The 18,968-nt window shown below is 36.1% G+C and overlaps 1 protein-coding gene across 2 annotated transcripts; it reads left to right on the forward strand.

Moving 5' to 3' along the window:
• Window positions 1-12,093: 12,093 nt before the first annotated feature.
• Window positions 12,094-16,516, forward strand: LOC122315666 (EIN3-binding F-box protein 1-like). 2 transcript variants are annotated; one of them, XM_043131729.1, is made up of 3 exons: window positions 12,095-12,376; window positions 13,337-13,582; window positions 13,758-16,516. In XM_043131729.1, the coding sequence occupies exon 3, from the start codon at window positions 14,030-14,032 to the stop codon at window positions 15,677-15,679; it is 1,650 nt and encodes a 549-aa protein (XP_042987663.1). In that variant the 5' UTR covers window positions 12,095-12,376; window positions 13,337-13,582; window positions 13,758-14,029; the 3' UTR covers window positions 15,680-16,516. The 2 variants fall into 2 exon arrangements, with proteins under 2 accessions (XP_042987662.1, XP_042987663.1); XM_043131728.1 differs by lacking the exon at window positions 13,337-13,582 and having other exon boundaries at window positions 12,094-12,376.
• The last annotated feature ends 2,452 nt before the right edge of the window (window positions 16,517-18,968 follow it).

Raw genomic sequence — 18,968 nt, forward strand, 5'->3', positions numbered from 1 at the left:
TATTTTGGCTCACACTTAATTTCCTGGGAATCTAAGAAGCAGCCCACCATTGCCCGCTCTTCAACAGAAGCTAAGTACAAGGCTGTGGCTAACACCACCTGTGAAATCCTTTGGATTCAGTCCCTGTTAAAAGAATTAACCATTTCTTTATCTGACCCACCAACCTTGTGGTGTGATAACTTAGGTGCTACTTATTTGTCAGTCAATCCTGTGTTACATTCAAGAACTAAACATGTTGAGCTTGACTTCCACTTTGTAAGAGAAAGAGTTGCAGCCAAGACACTCCGAGTTGCATTTGCTTCAAGCAAGGATCAAGTGGCTGACATTCTCACCAAGCCACTATATCCGAATCGATTCAACTTGCTTCGCTCATCCTTGACTATCTTCCCTGTGCCACTTGAATCGAGAGGGACTATTGAAGCATCAAAATCTTTAGAATTACAACAAGGCTGTAACCGCACCATGCCAACACACCAAGCACCCTCTGGACAGAAATAACAAACTCTCACTCTTGGAATATTCTGGAATTGTTTGCATAACAGAAAGATGATGAGGTGTACAGTGGAGATTTAATCTTTTATTTGGTTGTTATGATTTACGTATGTACTGTTGGTTATAAATAGCTCGTTTATACGAGTATCATTGTATTGAGGAAGAACAATATTATTCAAGATACGTTTCTGAAAAGTTCTTATTCTCTCTGACATTCTGTCGAGCACATTCGGTGCTTCCTCTTTATTTCATCACTTTTCCTCAATTTTCTTTTGGGGGAGGGGTATATTGTAGCAGGGTGAGATGCAGTAAGGAAAGGAATGATGCTCCTGTGGGAGTATTTTTATATTTCAGCTTGGGAAATAATTGCATGAAAACTCTTTATTTTTATTTCAAATGCTGTATATGGTCCTAATCTTTTTATGTGGTTAAAACCTGATTTGTAACAGAGCAGGGGCTGCCTTGGATGCTATCCTGAACCTAAATTAATTGTCACAGTAGATGAGCCAGCAAAGGAGAGAAATCAAGGTCGATCTTTGAAGAAATCTAGTGTATCAGAGGACTTCTGGAGCACCAGCACGTGTGAAATGGACATCAGTGCAATTCAGTCCCAGAGAAGCATGTCATCAATCAGCATGCCAAACCAATGCTTTGATCCCCAGGGTTGTGGTGGCAGCATGAGCAACCCATCGGAATTCATAAATCATGGCAAGTTCTTATTTTTTAACTTCGTTTATTGACACTTGGGGTTAGGGTTTCTAACAATCTTGCCAAGACTAGTGGTTATGAGAGACCTTCTGAGCTAGCTGTCTCTATATTTACACCCATCGTTTCAAATATGAAAAGGCCTTGGGATGCAACCCTAGTCAACTGTATTGAAGAAGCTTCTGTGCCAAATTGTGTGTGGTTCATGTATTAGTGCTGCTCTCTGTTCTTGTGGTCACACTCGTTTGTAATTAAAGAAGGAATAAAAAATAAGACCATGATAAATGGTCTCTCGAGATTGTTGTTCCTCTCTTTGTTAATTTTCGTTTAATTATTTTCAATATTATTGTTTTTTCTCTGCAATTTTTTTCGATATTATTGTTTTTGTTTTTTCTCTGCAATCTCTGTATCTCCCTCATGTGTCAGTTTAACCACACTAACGATCTATATGATTGTACTTCTCTGCACCTATATTGTGGAGACAGTGAATGGGTTTGACATGCTCCTTCTCCTTGATGTAATGCGGTGGCTTGATTTTTATGTTTCTTAGAGATTGTTTTTCTCTTAAAAGAGAAGAAAAAACAAATTTCACCATTAATTCTCTTTCCATTTGCTAACATGTCTGTCAAACCCAACTCTTTTAAAATTTGATGTACACAGGTCTGCTTCTGTGGAACCAGACAAGGCTGCAGTGGCTTGGAAACACAAGGTCAAAGAGCCATCCGCAAGTTCTAGAACCCAGAATAAGGTGAATAACTTCTTTTTTTTCTTTTAATCAAAGAGAATTATACCTCAGTTTTATGACTTGCCTCTCACATGTGACGGAGGAATACTGTGGTTACAACTAGTATAAGATTTGTATATATCAAACAAAGGGATTATAAAGCAAAGAAGCAAGAACCAGACAAAAGAAGAAGAAGCAGAAGCCAGTGTCTTAAGCTTGGGAGTCCAGACTTGTCTAAGTGAAAATGACCAATCAGATCCTTAGGTAGCTGCTCCACATTCCCGCAGCCCCCAAGTTTGCCAGGCCATCTGCAATTTTGATACCTTCTTGATACACATGCTGAACTTCACAGTTCATAAGAGAAAAGCGCTGCATCACATTATCCTAGAGTAACTTCAACTGTTCAATACTTAGTATTTAGAGTATTCTATTTAGCTTTTGTCATGCAAGTTTATATGGAATAAGATTCTTCTCTTGATTTGATGGGGTTGTCTCCCCCCCCCCCCCCCCCCCCCTCCTCCCTCCCCCCCCCCCCCAAAAAAAGGAAGTATCAACAGTTATATGAAGCATGTTGACAATTTAATTTGCTCAGTTTTAGAGACCTGATCTAGTTACCTTTAGTATTTTTTTTACTTCTATATTATAACACTTGCCCTTGCACGAATGTGCACCAGTTTTAGAGGTATTGAATCCTTTATGTGAATGCTTAAATAGTTACAGTCCCGCAGCTTTCAAGTTATTGTGTTGTTTAACATCTTTCATTGGTGCTTATTATCTATATTTGATCAAATACTACATTGCTGCAGTTGGAATGCAACTTATGAAAGTCTACTCACGACCAACAAGCCTTTTCCCCAGCCCATCCCCCTTCCTGTAAGATGTCATTAACTATATCGTTTCCTCTATTTTTACCGATCATAAGTGTTGGTTACCTTATTCTGACTGTTTATCTGATTTTAAATGACAGGAAATGATAGATTTCCTTGTAGATATTTGGGAGCAGGAGGGCTTGTATGATTGAGGGCGCAAACCCGGAAAACCGAAAACTCGTATAAATTTTTCTTCTTCAACTCTCCATTTGAACTAATTAAATGTCTGAGTACTACTGTATATTTGCAATCTATGCTCATCTGAAAATGCTTAGGTTCTCTATGGATGGGCTTGAAGAAATATATTGTATTATTGTGGCATCTTCTATCTGGCTTTCTGTCAGCGTGTTTTTGAGATACAAATCACAGCTTGCCATGCAGGAGGGTTTGTATGTTGCCTAGAGGCTTACTAACTAAAGGCGTCCAGCCTCTCTTTGTTGCCAAGAATCTTGTCTGTTAATTGTTCATCGATTCTTTTGTAGTCTGATAATTCTTCTCCTAATCCCGGATCAATCCATCATAGTATTGGCTTATCTGAAAGAAGTAGAGCTATTACAATCTGGACAACACTTGCAACACAAGGACTTTCTGAGTTCTCCAAGTTGGATGTATTTCTAGTTTAACTATGAGGTAGTTCCGGAGTAAGGATTCCTTGGAATCTCCAACATTTTACGATCATTTCGCTCGATATTCTGCGAGTATTGAAATTAAAATCAGAAAATATGTGAGCTAGCAGATCTATTAAAATCCTTCTTTTCCTTTTGTATTTTCCGTTGTTATATTTGATGCTGCGATAACAATGATCATTTTGGTGCTGAGAAGAGAATATAATGGAGAGGTAGAAAGGCAAAACAATCATTAACCCAAATTTCATACCAAGACAATATTTTCGAATCAGTCTATTAAATTGTCATGTATCTATCTTTTGTACACGTGAGAAACGCACATGTTTTTAATAAAGTTTTAGATAATAATATAAAAATGAGTTAATAGTATACGAATATTGTTGATCTAATTAAAAAACTTTATACTTTGTACAACAAATAGTTGGTTGAAGGACAAAAATGTTAAAGCGGAAAAGGTGGAAGAAACAAGGAAATTAGGTGCAGATGAAACCAGCAGCCATCGAAGTGGACCCAAAGTTAAAGTCAGTGTGTTTCACATTTTGATTGCCGAAATGAGGCCATGGGTCATGCAATATCTATCTGTCCTTTTATGTTTCAGGTAACCAAGTTCACTTCATATGATTAATGTATCATATTAACTATGGTTAGTGACATGTGAAACCGTGTGTTGATTTCAACCTCTTCCCTGCATATTAAAAACGTACTCCATGTTCATGTCCGTGTCTGTATTTCATGGACATTCCTATCACTCCGCTCAAAATTCTCAACTCTCAAGTCCCATCTCCCTTACGTGGAAATTTATTTTTATAAAAATAAAACTCAATTTTCCGTTTATTTTCCACCATTTTTCTCACCGCCCAAACCAATAGTACAATTATGCAGAAACGAAGAATTCCATATTTTCTCGAACACGCATGAAAGGCTCCAATCCCATGTACGAAGGCGAAGGGACGTTGCTACTTCTGAAGACGATGGAGAGCGAAAATCCTTCTTTGGGTTTGACGAACCTTTCTTTAAAAACCAAAAACAATGAAAGTTAAAAAGGGTCCCCTATTAGGCCCACGTTTCTAATGTTAGTGAATTTGGAGGAGTCTATCGTCTTTTGCTTTCTTTTTCTTGCAAACACGTAATCAATACGATAGCAAGACGACGTTATCTTTCATTTCATTTCCTTTTAAAAGGTGTAAAATATATTATTATCATTTTCTTTTATATATTTTTTAAGAATTTTGCTATAGTTTAGAAAAAAAATACTAAAATACCAATATTTTTTACAACTGTTGACATGATGCACTTACACGTTAACAATCATGTGTTAAGTGTGTTAAAAAAAAGGAACTTATAAATAAAAATTTTCGTTTTCCAGACATTAGAGTTGAATATATATACATTCGTGGAAGCAAGTGGTGTATTAATGTAATAAAAAAAAAAATAGATAAAGTAGAAAAATGAATGAGTTGGGATTAGGGCTGTCAAATCGTGTTAACGGGTCGTATTCGTGTTGTGTCAAAGTATGTATATTATACTATATAGCTCAACCCTAACCCGACTCATTAAACTTATCGTGTCAAAATCTCAAACCCTAACACGATCCATTAACATAATGGGTCATGTTGTGTCAACCCGTTTTGACCCATTAGTAAATATTAAAAAATAGGTTAACACGACACAATACGACCCGTTTCAAATTGTTTATATAAATTGGTTGAATAGGCTCGAAATTAACTAGTTTGACCTTATTAAATTTAGCATAATTTCATATAAATTTTAAAATCACAATATTTATAAAAATTATAAAGCTAATTACAAGTCTAAAATTACAATTCAAACAATAAAAATATCGAAATTGAAAATCTAACACTTTTACTTTTAGTATAAGGGTATAATTGTAATTTTAACTTTTTTAACGTGCTATAACGGGTTATAATGTGTCATAATGGGTTGACCCGTTATCAACCTGTTAAGCAATCGTGTCTTAACGGGTCAACCCGTTTTGACCCGAACCCATTAAGATTAAACCCTAACCCGCTATTATCGTGTCGTGATCGTGTTGGGTTAACGGGTTGTGTAACATATTGCCACCCCTAGTTGGGATGCATTAGAAATTGTTGGGTCTTAATAGTTAGGCCATGTCTAGACATTAATATCACCTCAATCAATTTTAAATTAATCATTGATAATATTTATTAAATTTTTTTCATAAAAAATTAAATTCATCTAAATCTATTTCATATAATCAAATACATATATCAACTTATTTATATTTAAATACATATTAATAAAACACACAAAATACCATTATTTACAAATTATCTAAAATCAACTCGGCATTTAAACTCAATCTCAATATGCTTATAGTTATAAGGAGAGGTTATTTTTAAGTAATGATATTTACTCATTATCTAAATTCTCATTATCTTATAATATGATGTTAAATGATTAAAAATTATTTATTATATTTTATTTATAAATCTATTATTTAAATGTTATAAAATGATGAAAGGATAATATAAAAATAGATAATAAATATATTTTTTTCCTGACTTTTATATAATCCTTGTGGATACCGTGGTAGAGTGTTCCAGTAATATTTTGAAGAATGATACTAGATCCCTTGCTGGGGGATTTTATTTTATTTCTTAGTGATTAAGAAAAAATTATTTAATATTATTGTCAATTTTTTATATTTTTTTAAATATTTAAAAGTATTAAAAAATGATGTGAAAAAAAAAAGAATTTTTTTTAACCTAGCGGAAGCTCCCAACGGTAGCTTAGCAGCGTTCTATTCTGAATAGGGTGGTTGCTCCCATGCTATATATGCTTGGCAGCTGTATGATTATCGGCTCTTTGACGTGGAGCGGCTTTAATTGGGTGTGTGTAATTTTATTTTTTAAAGCAAGTTAACTTTATTAAACTATAAAGATGATACATGAAGAGGAAGTGAGATTTTACAACAAATACTTTAAAGTTACACAGTGTGAAGTGGTTAAAATAAAATTTATTTGGAATTAATTTCTTGGTCTCTACGTATATCCTATGAAAGGATGCCGTCTTATAAAAAGATGGATAAAGAACACCACTGGAGGCGATTGAATCTCTGTTGGAAGCGGAGAAGGTGGCGGGTGCACTATCACTTGTTGCCAATAGATACTTTTTAGCAAGGTCCATGACTGCTTTTGTAAGATCACTAGTTAGAGAAAGCGATCATATAGTAGTCGGAATCTAAGCCAAGTCGCCGGCGAAGGACCACAACTAGCGGTGGCGGCACATACAAGACACGCACCACTTGAGGAGGTGAATAGACTGGCAGATCCGAATGGTCGGAGACCTCTGAGATCGGCGGAGCCTCGCATGGCTTCAAAATCTGCTCCAGGATGTGGCTAAACGTGAGAAACGTGCACAACAAGTGCCACGCTTGTAACAAACGCTCCGAGCCAAATGACGAATTTCTTTCACGAGGTTGAAGATCAGCGGCTGGAAAGATGGAAAAGTGGGTGCGTGCTGGTCAGAGGTAATCGGAGAGCAGTAGATTGGCAAGATTCAACACTATGGTGAAAAAGCCATACACACAACTAGGAAAATAAATAAAAATAATAAAGAAGCCATGTGGCTAGCAAGGAGGGAAGGTGGGTGGAGTCAAAGCATCAACCCCCTCCCCCGGTGAACAAAATGCTTTCTAGAATAGGCGATGGTCACGCTGGAGAAACGTTGGAGAGAAAACGAGGAGTGTTTTAGAAAAGGTAATTTGTATATAAGTTTATGTAGTATACTTTTTAATTGGGTGTATGTAATTGTTATTAAATAGTTTTATTATCGGGTACTAATCATCCTGTCACCTTATTAAAAATTAGTATTTATTTAAATAACTTTAATGATACAACATTTTGTATAAGAAAAAAAAAAATCTTGAAATCGATCAACACCATGTCATCTATATATATATAAAACTATGTAATATTTTTTTTGTAAAAAAAAATTATATATTCAAAAAAGTTTTTGCTTCTTAATTTGGGAGGTGATCTCACCACATCATTATAAATTTTTTAAATTTTCATATAAAATATAATAAATAATTTAATTTTTTTAAATATCAAAATAATAATAATAATAATATTTTATTTAATTTTTATATTTCATCTAAAATTATTTTATTTCTAAATCCAATCAAGTAGTCGGTGAAAAGAGAATGAAGAAGGAAGAAGGATGTTGACTTGGTGAAAGTGTGGAGAGGTTTCCTTTTGTCACAGATTGATTTAGAACCTCTACCAAATGGCATTAGATGGGGCTTAGGAAGAGGCTTGTCTATATGCCACATTCCCACCAGACACAGCTGAACCCCTCGTGTTGTCCGTGTTTGTGCTGTAGTTTTATAATGTGGTGAAAATCATGACGCTAATAAGTAATTAAAGTCAATAAAATAAAAGCTTCCGTGCCATGTTACTTATAAATAATACGTCATATTCCCTGAAAAGTCATTGATCAGAGGCCCATATATGTTCATGTCTGTGTGTCTACACATATATAAGTCTAGTACTGTAGAGACTAATCAAAATGTCCATATTTTACAAGAAAAGGAAAAAAAAAAATGAAGAGAGCCATGAATTATTTGGTGGCAGTACTGGCACATCACATGGGACATTGATCAATACGTACGTACGTGGGGAATGGGGGTGGGGGCGTTCTTACAGTACCACACATTCGAAGATGTAGTATTGAGTTTACCACAAAGTCCCCCACAGGCAAACTTCTCCTCCCCACAAGGCTTTTTTGATAACATTTTTATTTTCAAGCAGCAGTACTACTTCATTTTCAATCTATAAATTATGCATAAGCCTCGCAAGCACGCTATAATGTTAGTGTTTTTCATATCGCCACTCGCTTTATGTAACTTCATTCAAGATTCCACTGTCCTTGATAACTATCATCAGGTTTCGAGACAAGAATTTCATGTGTTGATACAACAACATGAGCATGATCGGTGGAAACCATAATCAGAAATGTCTATTTCCATAACTGTGTGTATATATATATATATAGCCTTCGTACTTACCTGAGTATCGCGGCTGACATAATTATGATCTACATGTGTCAAAGAAAATGGAGTTCATAATAATTTCCATATCACTTACCACTTATTTGTTTTTCCTATTTTTTTTATTATTGTTTTTGTAATAAAATTTAGATAAATCATATTTACAATAATAAAATGTGTAAAATTTCACATTAATTTTGAAAAAAATAAATATAAGATTTACATGAAAAAATTAATTTTTTTAATAATAAACTTTACTTAAAAAAAAAATGTGCAAAACTTACCATCGTATATAATTATATATATAATTACTAGTAAGAAAAGAATAATATTGATCTAAATTTATGAGTGACGTATTTAATGATCTAATGGAGCCAACGTACTCCCACTTGCTTTAGCTCAAAAATGTATGGTGGATGCTGGATCTAATTAGATGTGTAAACCATGGTTAATTTCATGTGCGAGTGTCACTAAGAATCATTCATAACCAGGGTTTAAAGCTGGCTTGGATTATTCAATTATTGTAAGCACCAAAAAAATAATAAAGAAAGCGCAATTGGGGATAACTTTGCTGAAGATGGGAAATACATACTAGATTATTGTCAAGTTGAACAAGCAAGTAAAGCATGAATGCGTGGGGTTCCAACTTCCATGTGGGTCAAAAGGCTGGGGTCGAACGATTTGAAAATACCTTATATATATATATATATATATAATATTATATTATATTATATTATATTACAGGTATGAGGTCCTGGTCTAGTTAAAAAGTTGATGAACCAAGTCTGTCTCCCCCTATGAACCGTACAACTCCCACCATTCTTATTCTTATATGGGGAGTCCATTCAATGCATTGAATACAGAACCCCTGATATAACCAGATGGGTCTTTTCTGTCTCCCATCCTTTGAAATTGCATGTTGATATTTTCAATAGGAATTCCAACTACTTTTGAATTATTAGAACAATATAAAACTTAAAGATCTTTTATTAGAATATTGAATATATTTATGCAAAATTAAAATCATTTTTCATAAAATAGTATAATTACATTAATTAGTTGTGGATTAATGAATTGTAAAATAATTATACATATTATATCTGTCCATGCATGGGGAAGATGGCAAAATCATGTTCAATTCCTCTTAAAACGTTTCTTTAATTTGGGTTTTCATTTTCAGAATATAAATAAAGGGTTCTAAATTTAATAAATGTGACAATGTGGCTTTGCTTGAAATTTTTGGAAGAAGATAAAAGAAAAAAGGCAGGGCCATGGGTTTTTACGCAAAACCTTCATGTACTGTTGAAAAACGTGAAAACAAAACCATGCTTATATGCACTTGCAATTAAGAATGTTATTTTCATCTCAATTAGGTCACATGCAATACAATGCAACCGGCCACCCACTTGCTCCCGATACTCTGCCTATATACATATATATATATATATATATATCATGTGTGTGTGCATTAACCACGTACATGTCGTCCCCTGAATAAGCAAGGATTTCGATCATATATATATATATATATATATATATATTATATAGGACATGGTTGCACAACTGGATCCCTCAAAACTCACTGAAAATAGGTAAAGTTTTGGGGGGTTCTAAGATGGCAAGAATCATAATATATGTGTGTGTGTGTGTGTGGGTAAGGATCGTCATGTACCGGGATTGTTCAAATGAATCATAGATGCATGTGCAACTTTCGATGTTGGGAACGTACACTTTGAAAAATGTCAAGTTGGACTAGTTGGTATATATAATATATATGGAACGTACTTGGAAAAAGCCAGCTTAAACTTAGATTAATATATGTTACTCAGCTTTCAATATCATATATTATTAAGCCGGAAGGATGGTTCCATTTTCAAGGGAGAGGAACCTACGAGACTTTGGCCATAATCCATATACATATATTAATCAGTCCATGTGAAAAAAGGGGCGAACTTAAATTATAAAAAAAAAAAAAATGAAAACTTCTTCGTTTATTTTATAATATGATACATAAAAGATTATAAATTAAATATTATAAAACTCACGATCCATCAGTTATATATGAATAAATAATTATAAAGAAGGAAAATAATTGATAATAAATGATGAAATGGACTTAGACAAATGGGAAATGCATGGGATCCACACGTGAATGTGACGGGCTGAGATGACAGAGTTTGGAGTATATTATGATTCGGGGCCATCCGATGGTAACATTGATTTCCTCTCATCGCAAATACAGATAGAAATACAAATTTAGGTGGATTATCAACTTTAACGTACGTACTCGGGACCAGCTTTATTCCAAGCTGGAAGTTTCGCGGACATTATATGTATATATTTATGCTCGTGCATGCATCTAGGCGCTGGCTTTATTACAAAGGCAGTGCGTCATTGCGTCCCACTGCGCAGAAATTTAACCTATATTTCAAAACGTAACCCACGAGGCATTTTCAAGTCAGTTAACGCGGAGTCAAAATTCAGATTTATTTTCGTACCACGTTCCATTATTTCTCCTCTGCCCCCATTCTATACCTAAGTCTTTTTCCTCATGAAAAATATGGATTTTTCTTAATTTTTAGTTCCTCTTGATTCATATATTCCTACATCTTTCAATCCAAATAATATAATTAAGTTCCTTTTCTAAACTGACCAATTAAGTAGCCGTGGGACGTGGGATGGAGGATGAGTATGACCAATGTTTTGAATTTCGCTTCGTTAATCATTTTAATTTAAGTATATATTTCATTATTGTGTACCTTGGAGATAATTAATAAAAAATACATGTATATATAAGTGTGTATTATATGTATATTTATGTGTGTGTATATATATATATAGAAGAATTGAATATTTGTAAATGAATATACTTAGAAAACTTTAAAAGAAAAAAAAAAAGGTAGAAATTTTGTTGTCAAAAGATATTATTTGAAAAAAATCACAAACCCAAGTTAAGATAAGAAAAAAATAAAAAATAAAAGCAAAGAAAAAAAATAAAGAGTTGAGAAATTATTAAAGATAATGAGGATGAATGAACGAGAAAAAATATTTAAAGTTTCAAAAAAAGAAATCTAAATTATATAAATCCCTTTTAAATTTTTAAAATTAAATGAATATGTAAATTTCAAAACTATGGTATGGACCCTTCTAATTTCCTTGAAATTGGATTTATTATGATTAGGCGACCTAAATGCAGCTTTGGTTGCCTTTATTTAAGTTTACGCACCATTTCTTATTCTATACTCTTACTCCAAAATATAAGGAAATATAGTAGTATTAAAAAACTAAAAATAATACAGTTAAGTACCACTCTATTTGTTGGCTTAAAAAATAAAGATAGAGAATTTAAGAAAATATAATAAAAGTTTAACATAATGTATTAAATATAATCTTATATCATATTGATTGATGGTATTGTGAGTAGATTAATTAATTTAAAGATGCAACGGATCGAAGAGAGAATTAGCCGATCATCCAAACAAATCGTAATCTACTAAAAAGTAAAACCGAAAACCGCTTTAGGATGCCTGTTTTCATTCGGTGAAAGAATCCACTTTGCACAAATACATTGAATGTGAATTTTCGTTGTGTGTATTGTCATGTACACAACCTCCCACGTTCCTCTAAATAAAAGTGTTCCCACTGACCCACCCGTCTCTTATCATTTTCGCTCCCTCACCTTCTCTTTCCTCACTTTTTTTCTCTACTTTTTTTTTTGCCCTATCTCATAGGGTTTTCATGTCCTGCTAGTTCCGTTTCTCTCATGAACTCCTGCCCTAAAGTTCTGTACGAAGAGATTTTGGCCGTTGTCTTCTTTGGGTTTCTCTTTTTTGCTCTCTTTGGAGGGTTTTCTGGTGGAAAACGGTGCGGATTCGACCTCCCGGGGTTTTTTCAGCCGTACCTATGTCTAAGATCTTCGGTTTCAGCGGTAAACTTTCGATTGCTTCGAGTAATTGTTTCAAATTTCATTTTTTACGATGATTCTCTCTGTGGGTCTGTTTGGAATTTCTGATTCTGTGGTTGTTTGCCTGGTATGGTTCTAGATCAGAGATGTATATTTTTTGTTCTTGAGATGGGTTTACTGGGTTATGGGGATTGTGGGTGTGGGTTGAGTTTTGTTTTGGTTTTTTAAATTCATGGGTATATACAACTAGTTTTCTTGTGATCTTGAGGTTGATAAGATGGCCGTGTTATGTTGTGTAATTTAAGGTTTCACGGGAGAGCCTCGGATGTTTCCATTTTAATTTTTTTAGTCATTTGCTTTATAATTCTGAATATTTTCATCCTGCTAAGATGTGTTATTTAGGTCAGATGAGTTCGATTCATGCGTTTTCTCATGAAATCCTTGTTTCGTTAAAGTCGATGAAGATGGATTGATGTGTTGGAAGAGAGAGAGAGCCACTTTTTATGTTGGATCTTACGAGATATCTTAGATTATGATCTTAATAATACTCTTTTGGTTGATGTTATGTTGGTGGGTAAGAAAGAAGGGAAAGGAAACTAGATCGAGGTTCGTGATTTGTTTTGCTTGTTTCCTACAAGTGTAAAAGTTGGGCTAGACTGGCTGTAGGGAGTTTTTTTTTTGCCTATTGGGTCGTCACGGTACAAATTCTATTGCGGGGATTTTTTATGACGAGTATTACGGCAAATATATAAGTTCACGTCTTTTATCTTTTCCAAGAAATCTTTTTACCTATAAATAAAATTTTCCTAGAAGTTATATTTTTCACGAGGGAGTATTTGATTTGATGTGCTTCAGAAAAAAATTATAACTAAGCACTAGTCAATTTTAATATTATAACTGACCTGTAAACTTCTGTTTTGAAGGTTACGTTTTTTTTTGTGGCTTTGTTTAATTGAATTAATTTGGACTGTAATTTTTTGAAAGGTTGTGAAATCTTGGAGGTGGTCTTTTGAGATTTGTGTGAATGGCAGTGATATTGCATGCAATTCTGTGGTGTTCCAAGATCACAATTTAAGTTTTCAATGCGCCACATGGGCCGGTTCTCTGTGAGATGGCTGGTGTCATTAGATTTCAACTGGAAGAAAGTGAAACACGTCCGTCATTAAAGGCTATTATCAGGAATCATTATGAGATATTCATTATATATACAACTCCACTATCTAGTTTGAGGTGTCTATTCTCTTTACTTTTAAAAAATTTTGTTTGTTTAATATAACGTGGATACACGTTGCAGTGTTGCTCACACATTAATATACACGAAGATGTAGATTTTGGGAATTGAAGGCTGATAATAATTTGAATTGGTTGGAGTATTTGGTCTGAATTAGTTTATTTTGGCTCTCAGGAAATGGTGATTCTTGCGCTGGGGGGTCAATTTACCCAAACCCTAAGGAATCTAGCCTCTTTTTGCCGCTTGGTCATCGGGTGGATGTCTATTTTCCACCTTGCAAGAGGTCTCGCATCCGTGCACCGTTTTTTTTCAGTGGAGAGACGTTTGAGCAGAAGAAGTGTGCCTCTATTGAAGTTTTGCCAGATGAATGCCTCTTTGAGATCTTCAGACGGTTGCCTGGAGGCCAGGAGAGGAGTGCCTGTGCTTCTGTTTCCAAGCGTTGGCTTATGCTTCTGAGCAACATCTGTCATGATGAATTCTGCAGCAACGCAACCACTGGATATTTGAGGCCTGAAGAAAAGAGCACTGAGAATAAGGCTGAAGATCAGGAAATTGAGACTGATGGCTACCTTACCAGGAGCTTGGAAGGAAAGAAAGCAACAGATGTTAGACTTGCTGCCATTGCTGTTGGAACTGCCAGTCGTGGTGGACTAGGCAAGCTTTTGATCAAGGGAAGCAGCTCTGCTTGCAGGGTGACTGATGTTGGCCTCAAGGTGATTGCTCGTGGCTGCCCTTCCCTAAAAAGTCTCTCTCTCTGGAATGTTCCATCCATAGGAGATGAAGGTCTGTGTGAAATTGCTAATAGGTGTCATCTGCTTGAAAAGCTTGACCTTTGCCAATGTCCGAAAATTTCTGATAAGGCTGTGCTTGCAATTGCCAAAAACTGCCCTAATCTGACTGATTTAACACTAGAGTCATGTTCAATTGGGAACGAAGGTCTGCAAGCTATTGGACGCTGTTGCTCCAATCTAAAGTCCATTTCAATTAAAGAGTGCCCCCGTATTGGGGATCAAGGAATTGCAAGCTTGTTATCTTCCACCTCTTATGTTTTGACGAAGTTGAAGCTCCAGGCATTGAACATTACTGATGTAGCTCTGGCTGTTCTTGGACACTACGGCAAGGCAGTAACTGATCTTGTCCTCATTAATCTTCCAAATGTAAGTGAGAGGGGCTTCTGGGTCATGGGCAATGGCCATGGATTGCAGAAATTGAAGTCCTTCTCAGTTACATCTTGCCGAGGAGTTACAGATACTGGGCTTGAAGCTGTAGGGAAAGGTTGCCCAAACATAAAACAGTTGTGTCTCCGGAAATGTGCTTTTTTATCCAATGGTGGGCTGGTCTCTTTTGCCAAAGCTGCCGGGTCCCTTGAGAGCCTTCAACTGGAAGAGTGCCACATGATTACCCAAGTTGGTCTTTTTGGTGCACTTTTAAACTGTGGTGCAAAATTGAAGGCCCTTGCTATGGTGAATTGCCTGGGTATGAAGGATCTAAATATGGGATTGCATCTGCCATCTCCTTGCAACTCCCTGAGATCGTTGTCCATCCGTAACTGCCCTGGGTTTGGTAATGCTAGCGTGGCAATGCTGGGGAAGCTATGCCCTCAACTGCAGCATTTAGACCTGAGTGGGCTCCAGGGAATAACAGATACTGGGTTTCTCCCCCTGCTTGAAAGCTGTGAAGCTGGTCTGGTAAAGGTTAATCTCAGTGGTTGTGTGAATCTGACTGACAAAGTGGTTTCATCCTTGGTTGAGTTGCATGGGTGGACTCTTGAAGTGCTAAATTTTGATGGTTGTCGCAAGATCAGTGATGCTAGTTTAGTTGCAATTGCCGATAACTGCCCGTTGCTCAGTGATCTTGATGTTTCTAAGTGTGCGGTCACAGATTGTGGGATTGCAGCCCTGGCCCAGGCAAACCAATTCAATCTCCAGATCCTCTCAGTTTCAGGGTGCCCTTTGGTGACAGACAAAAGCTTGCCTGCCTTGGAAAAACTGGGTCAGAGTCTTTTGGGGTTGAATCTCCAACACTGCAATGCAATGGGCATCAGCACAGTTGATCTGCTTGTGGATCAGCTATGGAGGTGTGACATCCTTTACTAAGCTGGGAATGGGCTGAAAAATCCTAATTCCTGCAGCGTGAAAGGTCGAGGTTGAACTAATCAGGTTGTCAGTAATTACTGTCAGGTTGTGCTTAGCAGGTCGTGTTTTTGGGTCCATCAGCTATGGGTCTTTAGTCATTCAGTTACTCGGCTCCTTTTTCCAGGGAATACAGCCATCAACTCTTTTTCAGATTTCCTTCATTTGGAAATCTGTTTCCAGGTTTTTGCCCCAAATTATGGGGCTTCATTTTCTTAATGGCTGCATTTCCCTGAGAATATAGTTACCGGGATCTGAATTAGGGTATCTTTACAATTATCGTGGTTTTTTATATTGCTGGGTGTCAGCACCTGTTGTTTTTAGCTTAGCCTTGTATCGGATGTGCCCTGGTGCATGCTAAGCTATTCTCAAAGCAAAGTCTTTTGTACTGTTGTACCAGTTGCGAGTCTGTCCATTGTCTTTTACCGAGTCTCACGTTTTTTAACTTGTCGTCTGGACGTGATGGACGTATGGTTGGGTCTCTGTTTTCCTCAAAGGGCAGGTTATCTTCCTAAGGTGTCTGTTCAGGTTGCTCTTTGCAGTTTGAGTTTTTAGTGCCTTGTGTCTCTGGGGCTTTGGCCGTGGCAGCCGGTTATACAAGGTCTGCCATGACAATCTCTTCTTGATGGAGGATTGTTTTTTTTACCAAGCCCTAATTTTTCAGGCATCATTTGTTTGTGAACTGTGCTCGGCAACCTCCTTATGATGTACCGAAATTGTTATCTGCCCTTTGTGTTGTAGCTGTCCACATCCTATTGGGTGATGATTAATAAAAATTTGTAGTCTTTATTTCTGTTTTGAGATGTGGATGTCAATGAAGCATGGTGCTTTGCCTATTCATGAGTCGTTTTCTTAAGGAAAAATCTGATTATAAGTGATTTTGCTCATCAATACACGTACTTATTTAATGTGATTGGACAGAAAGAGATTTTAATGAAAATTATGTTAATTTGAATTTTGAATATTAAGTAAACGGTATTGATAAGTAATTTTTTTTTACATGTAGTAAACCTCTTTTCCTTACTATCTCTGTTTCGGACGTGACCCAATGGTCTAGCATTGTGGAAATTTTGCATGTTTGTCAGAACTTCTGTCTGGACAGAAATCTCTCTCTCTCTCTCTCTCTCTCTCTCTCTCTCTCTCTCTCTCTCTCTCTCTCTGTGTTAGATGATATGCAAGATTATTTTGGTTTTTCCTCAGGGCAATTTTGGGGATGAATTTGTGCACGCCGCTGACATCAGTAGTTCTTTTATGCTAAATTTAAAATAAAAAGAAATTTTGTTGGTATCTCTCTCAGATTTAGAGTTTTTCGTTCCTTCATCTCTCCCTGATCCTCAAGATTTGCTGCTCTCTTTCACCATGACTGTTGAGCTCTTTCATCAGATCGGCTAGAAGCTCCCCACTCTTCTAAGAGGCCGTTTTCCCCCATTGCATTGGCAAAAATCTTTGATATTTCACAAAAATGGTATCACCATTACAATCTTTGCAACTTTCATGGTTCAGTTCCTTGACACTGTTGTGAGAAAAAGATCTTGTTAAAGTTATTGATGCTTATCATTATTCTGAACCTTGTTTGGCTTCTATCATTGTACTTAGACGAGTTCTTTGATTTTATTGATAAAGTTAAAAGATTGGGTGGGGTGCTTGGTGGGAAAATCCAGAAGTTTTTGAGTTTACGTACTGTCTAGTCTACTCACTTTCAGGGTCATCTTCTTGTCTATGGTTTTTGCATCAGAAGGCTTGTAAAAAATTTAGAAACTTGTATCCCTATCGGTTCCCGCAGGTGGCCATGGAGAAGGGGAAGGAAACCATCAACGGAAGTCTCACAGGGCATAGCAAAATCTAAATGAAGAAACCGAATGGGGCGTGTTTTGATTTAGGGTGAAACGGTGTGTTTTCGTTTGGATGTAATTCTTGACACAGATGTCCTTCAAAACACAAAACGTCAGCGTTTCATTAATATGATGCTGCCAACCATGTGGGGCACTGGGGATCGTGCGGAAAGAGTCTCCGAACTTGACTGCTTCTAAATTTTTTCCTTTTTAAGATCTGGTTACATTTTTTACATGGAAATTGGCTAAAGCTGGAGCGCACTGTGGCATCTCTTGTCCCATTGTTGCTATTGGAAACATGCTTAATTAGTTGTAAGGTGCTTCGGGTCAATTTTATAGGGACGGGACAAATTCAGGTCATGAAATTGAAAACTTTGGTTTTAGGTGGTTGAAGAACCTGGAGACGTGAAACTTCAGGGGAAAGAAGTTTTGAAAGAAAAGGCTGATTGTAATGTGGCGGTTGTCATCATCCGGAACGGTGCCTATGATTCCAATCAATAACAGGATTGAAAAGGTGTTTTGAAAAGAAATATGGACCAGATTCTATGTTCTTGTTATGTATAATGGATGGGTGTATGTGCTTTGCTTGTTTCTGCTACTGCTGGTTTGAGATGAGTTAATATCTCCATCATTTTCTAATCAATAAGCAACTTTTTTCCTTCCTCACGTGTGTGTTCCAAAGGAAAATTGGGTTTAGGAATAGAGGCATGCTACACAGCAGTCTCACACTCAACATATCAATATTTTTGAAGTGTAAAATAAAAGAGGGTAAAAGAGTAAAATCACATTTTTTTAGTGGTGTGAAAAAGTGTGAGCTGCTGTGTAAAATTTTTCTTAGGAATAATAATGCTAAAATAGAAAATTCCTACACAATCTTGTTCATATAATGAAACAGGATTCCTTGTACGCTGTTACACAGAAGTTACTTGGGAGATTATGCATGCGTGTCTCTCACACCAACGACAAGAAATTAAGGATCGAGAACTGCCTATTTCTAGTTGTTGCCTGTTGGCACCCAAATTTCCTTTGAAATAAAAATGCATCTATGAAACAATGCATGTAACTGAGTTTGAATCAGAATCGAGTCAAGGACCGCTTTTCTCGCGTTGTTGGCGGCCTATGCCTAGGCTAATCCTGTAAACTCCATTTACCGTGTTACGTAAATTAAATTTTGAGCAATGCTACATACAGTCGTGGAATTACAAATGCCGTACAATCGCTTTGAAAAAAGAGTGGGGTCTACAATTAAAAAGTTAGTTTTTTTTCATGTGGATCCTATATTAATTCATTTTTTTCAAAGAGACTGCACGCCGCTTGCACAACCACGACTGCAAATATTATTTCTCTTAAATTTTATAGTCATATTTCCTATGTTGCCATTTAATTAGTTGATAGAAGTAGTATTTGAAATATGTTACACT

Source organism: Carya illinoinensis, chromosome 7 (genome assembly GCF_018687715.1).
Source record: "Carya illinoinensis cultivar Pawnee chromosome 7, C.illinoinensisPawnee_v1, whole genome shotgun sequence".
Taxonomy (NCBI): Eukaryota; Viridiplantae; Streptophyta; class Magnoliopsida; order Fagales; family Juglandaceae; genus Carya; species Carya illinoinensis.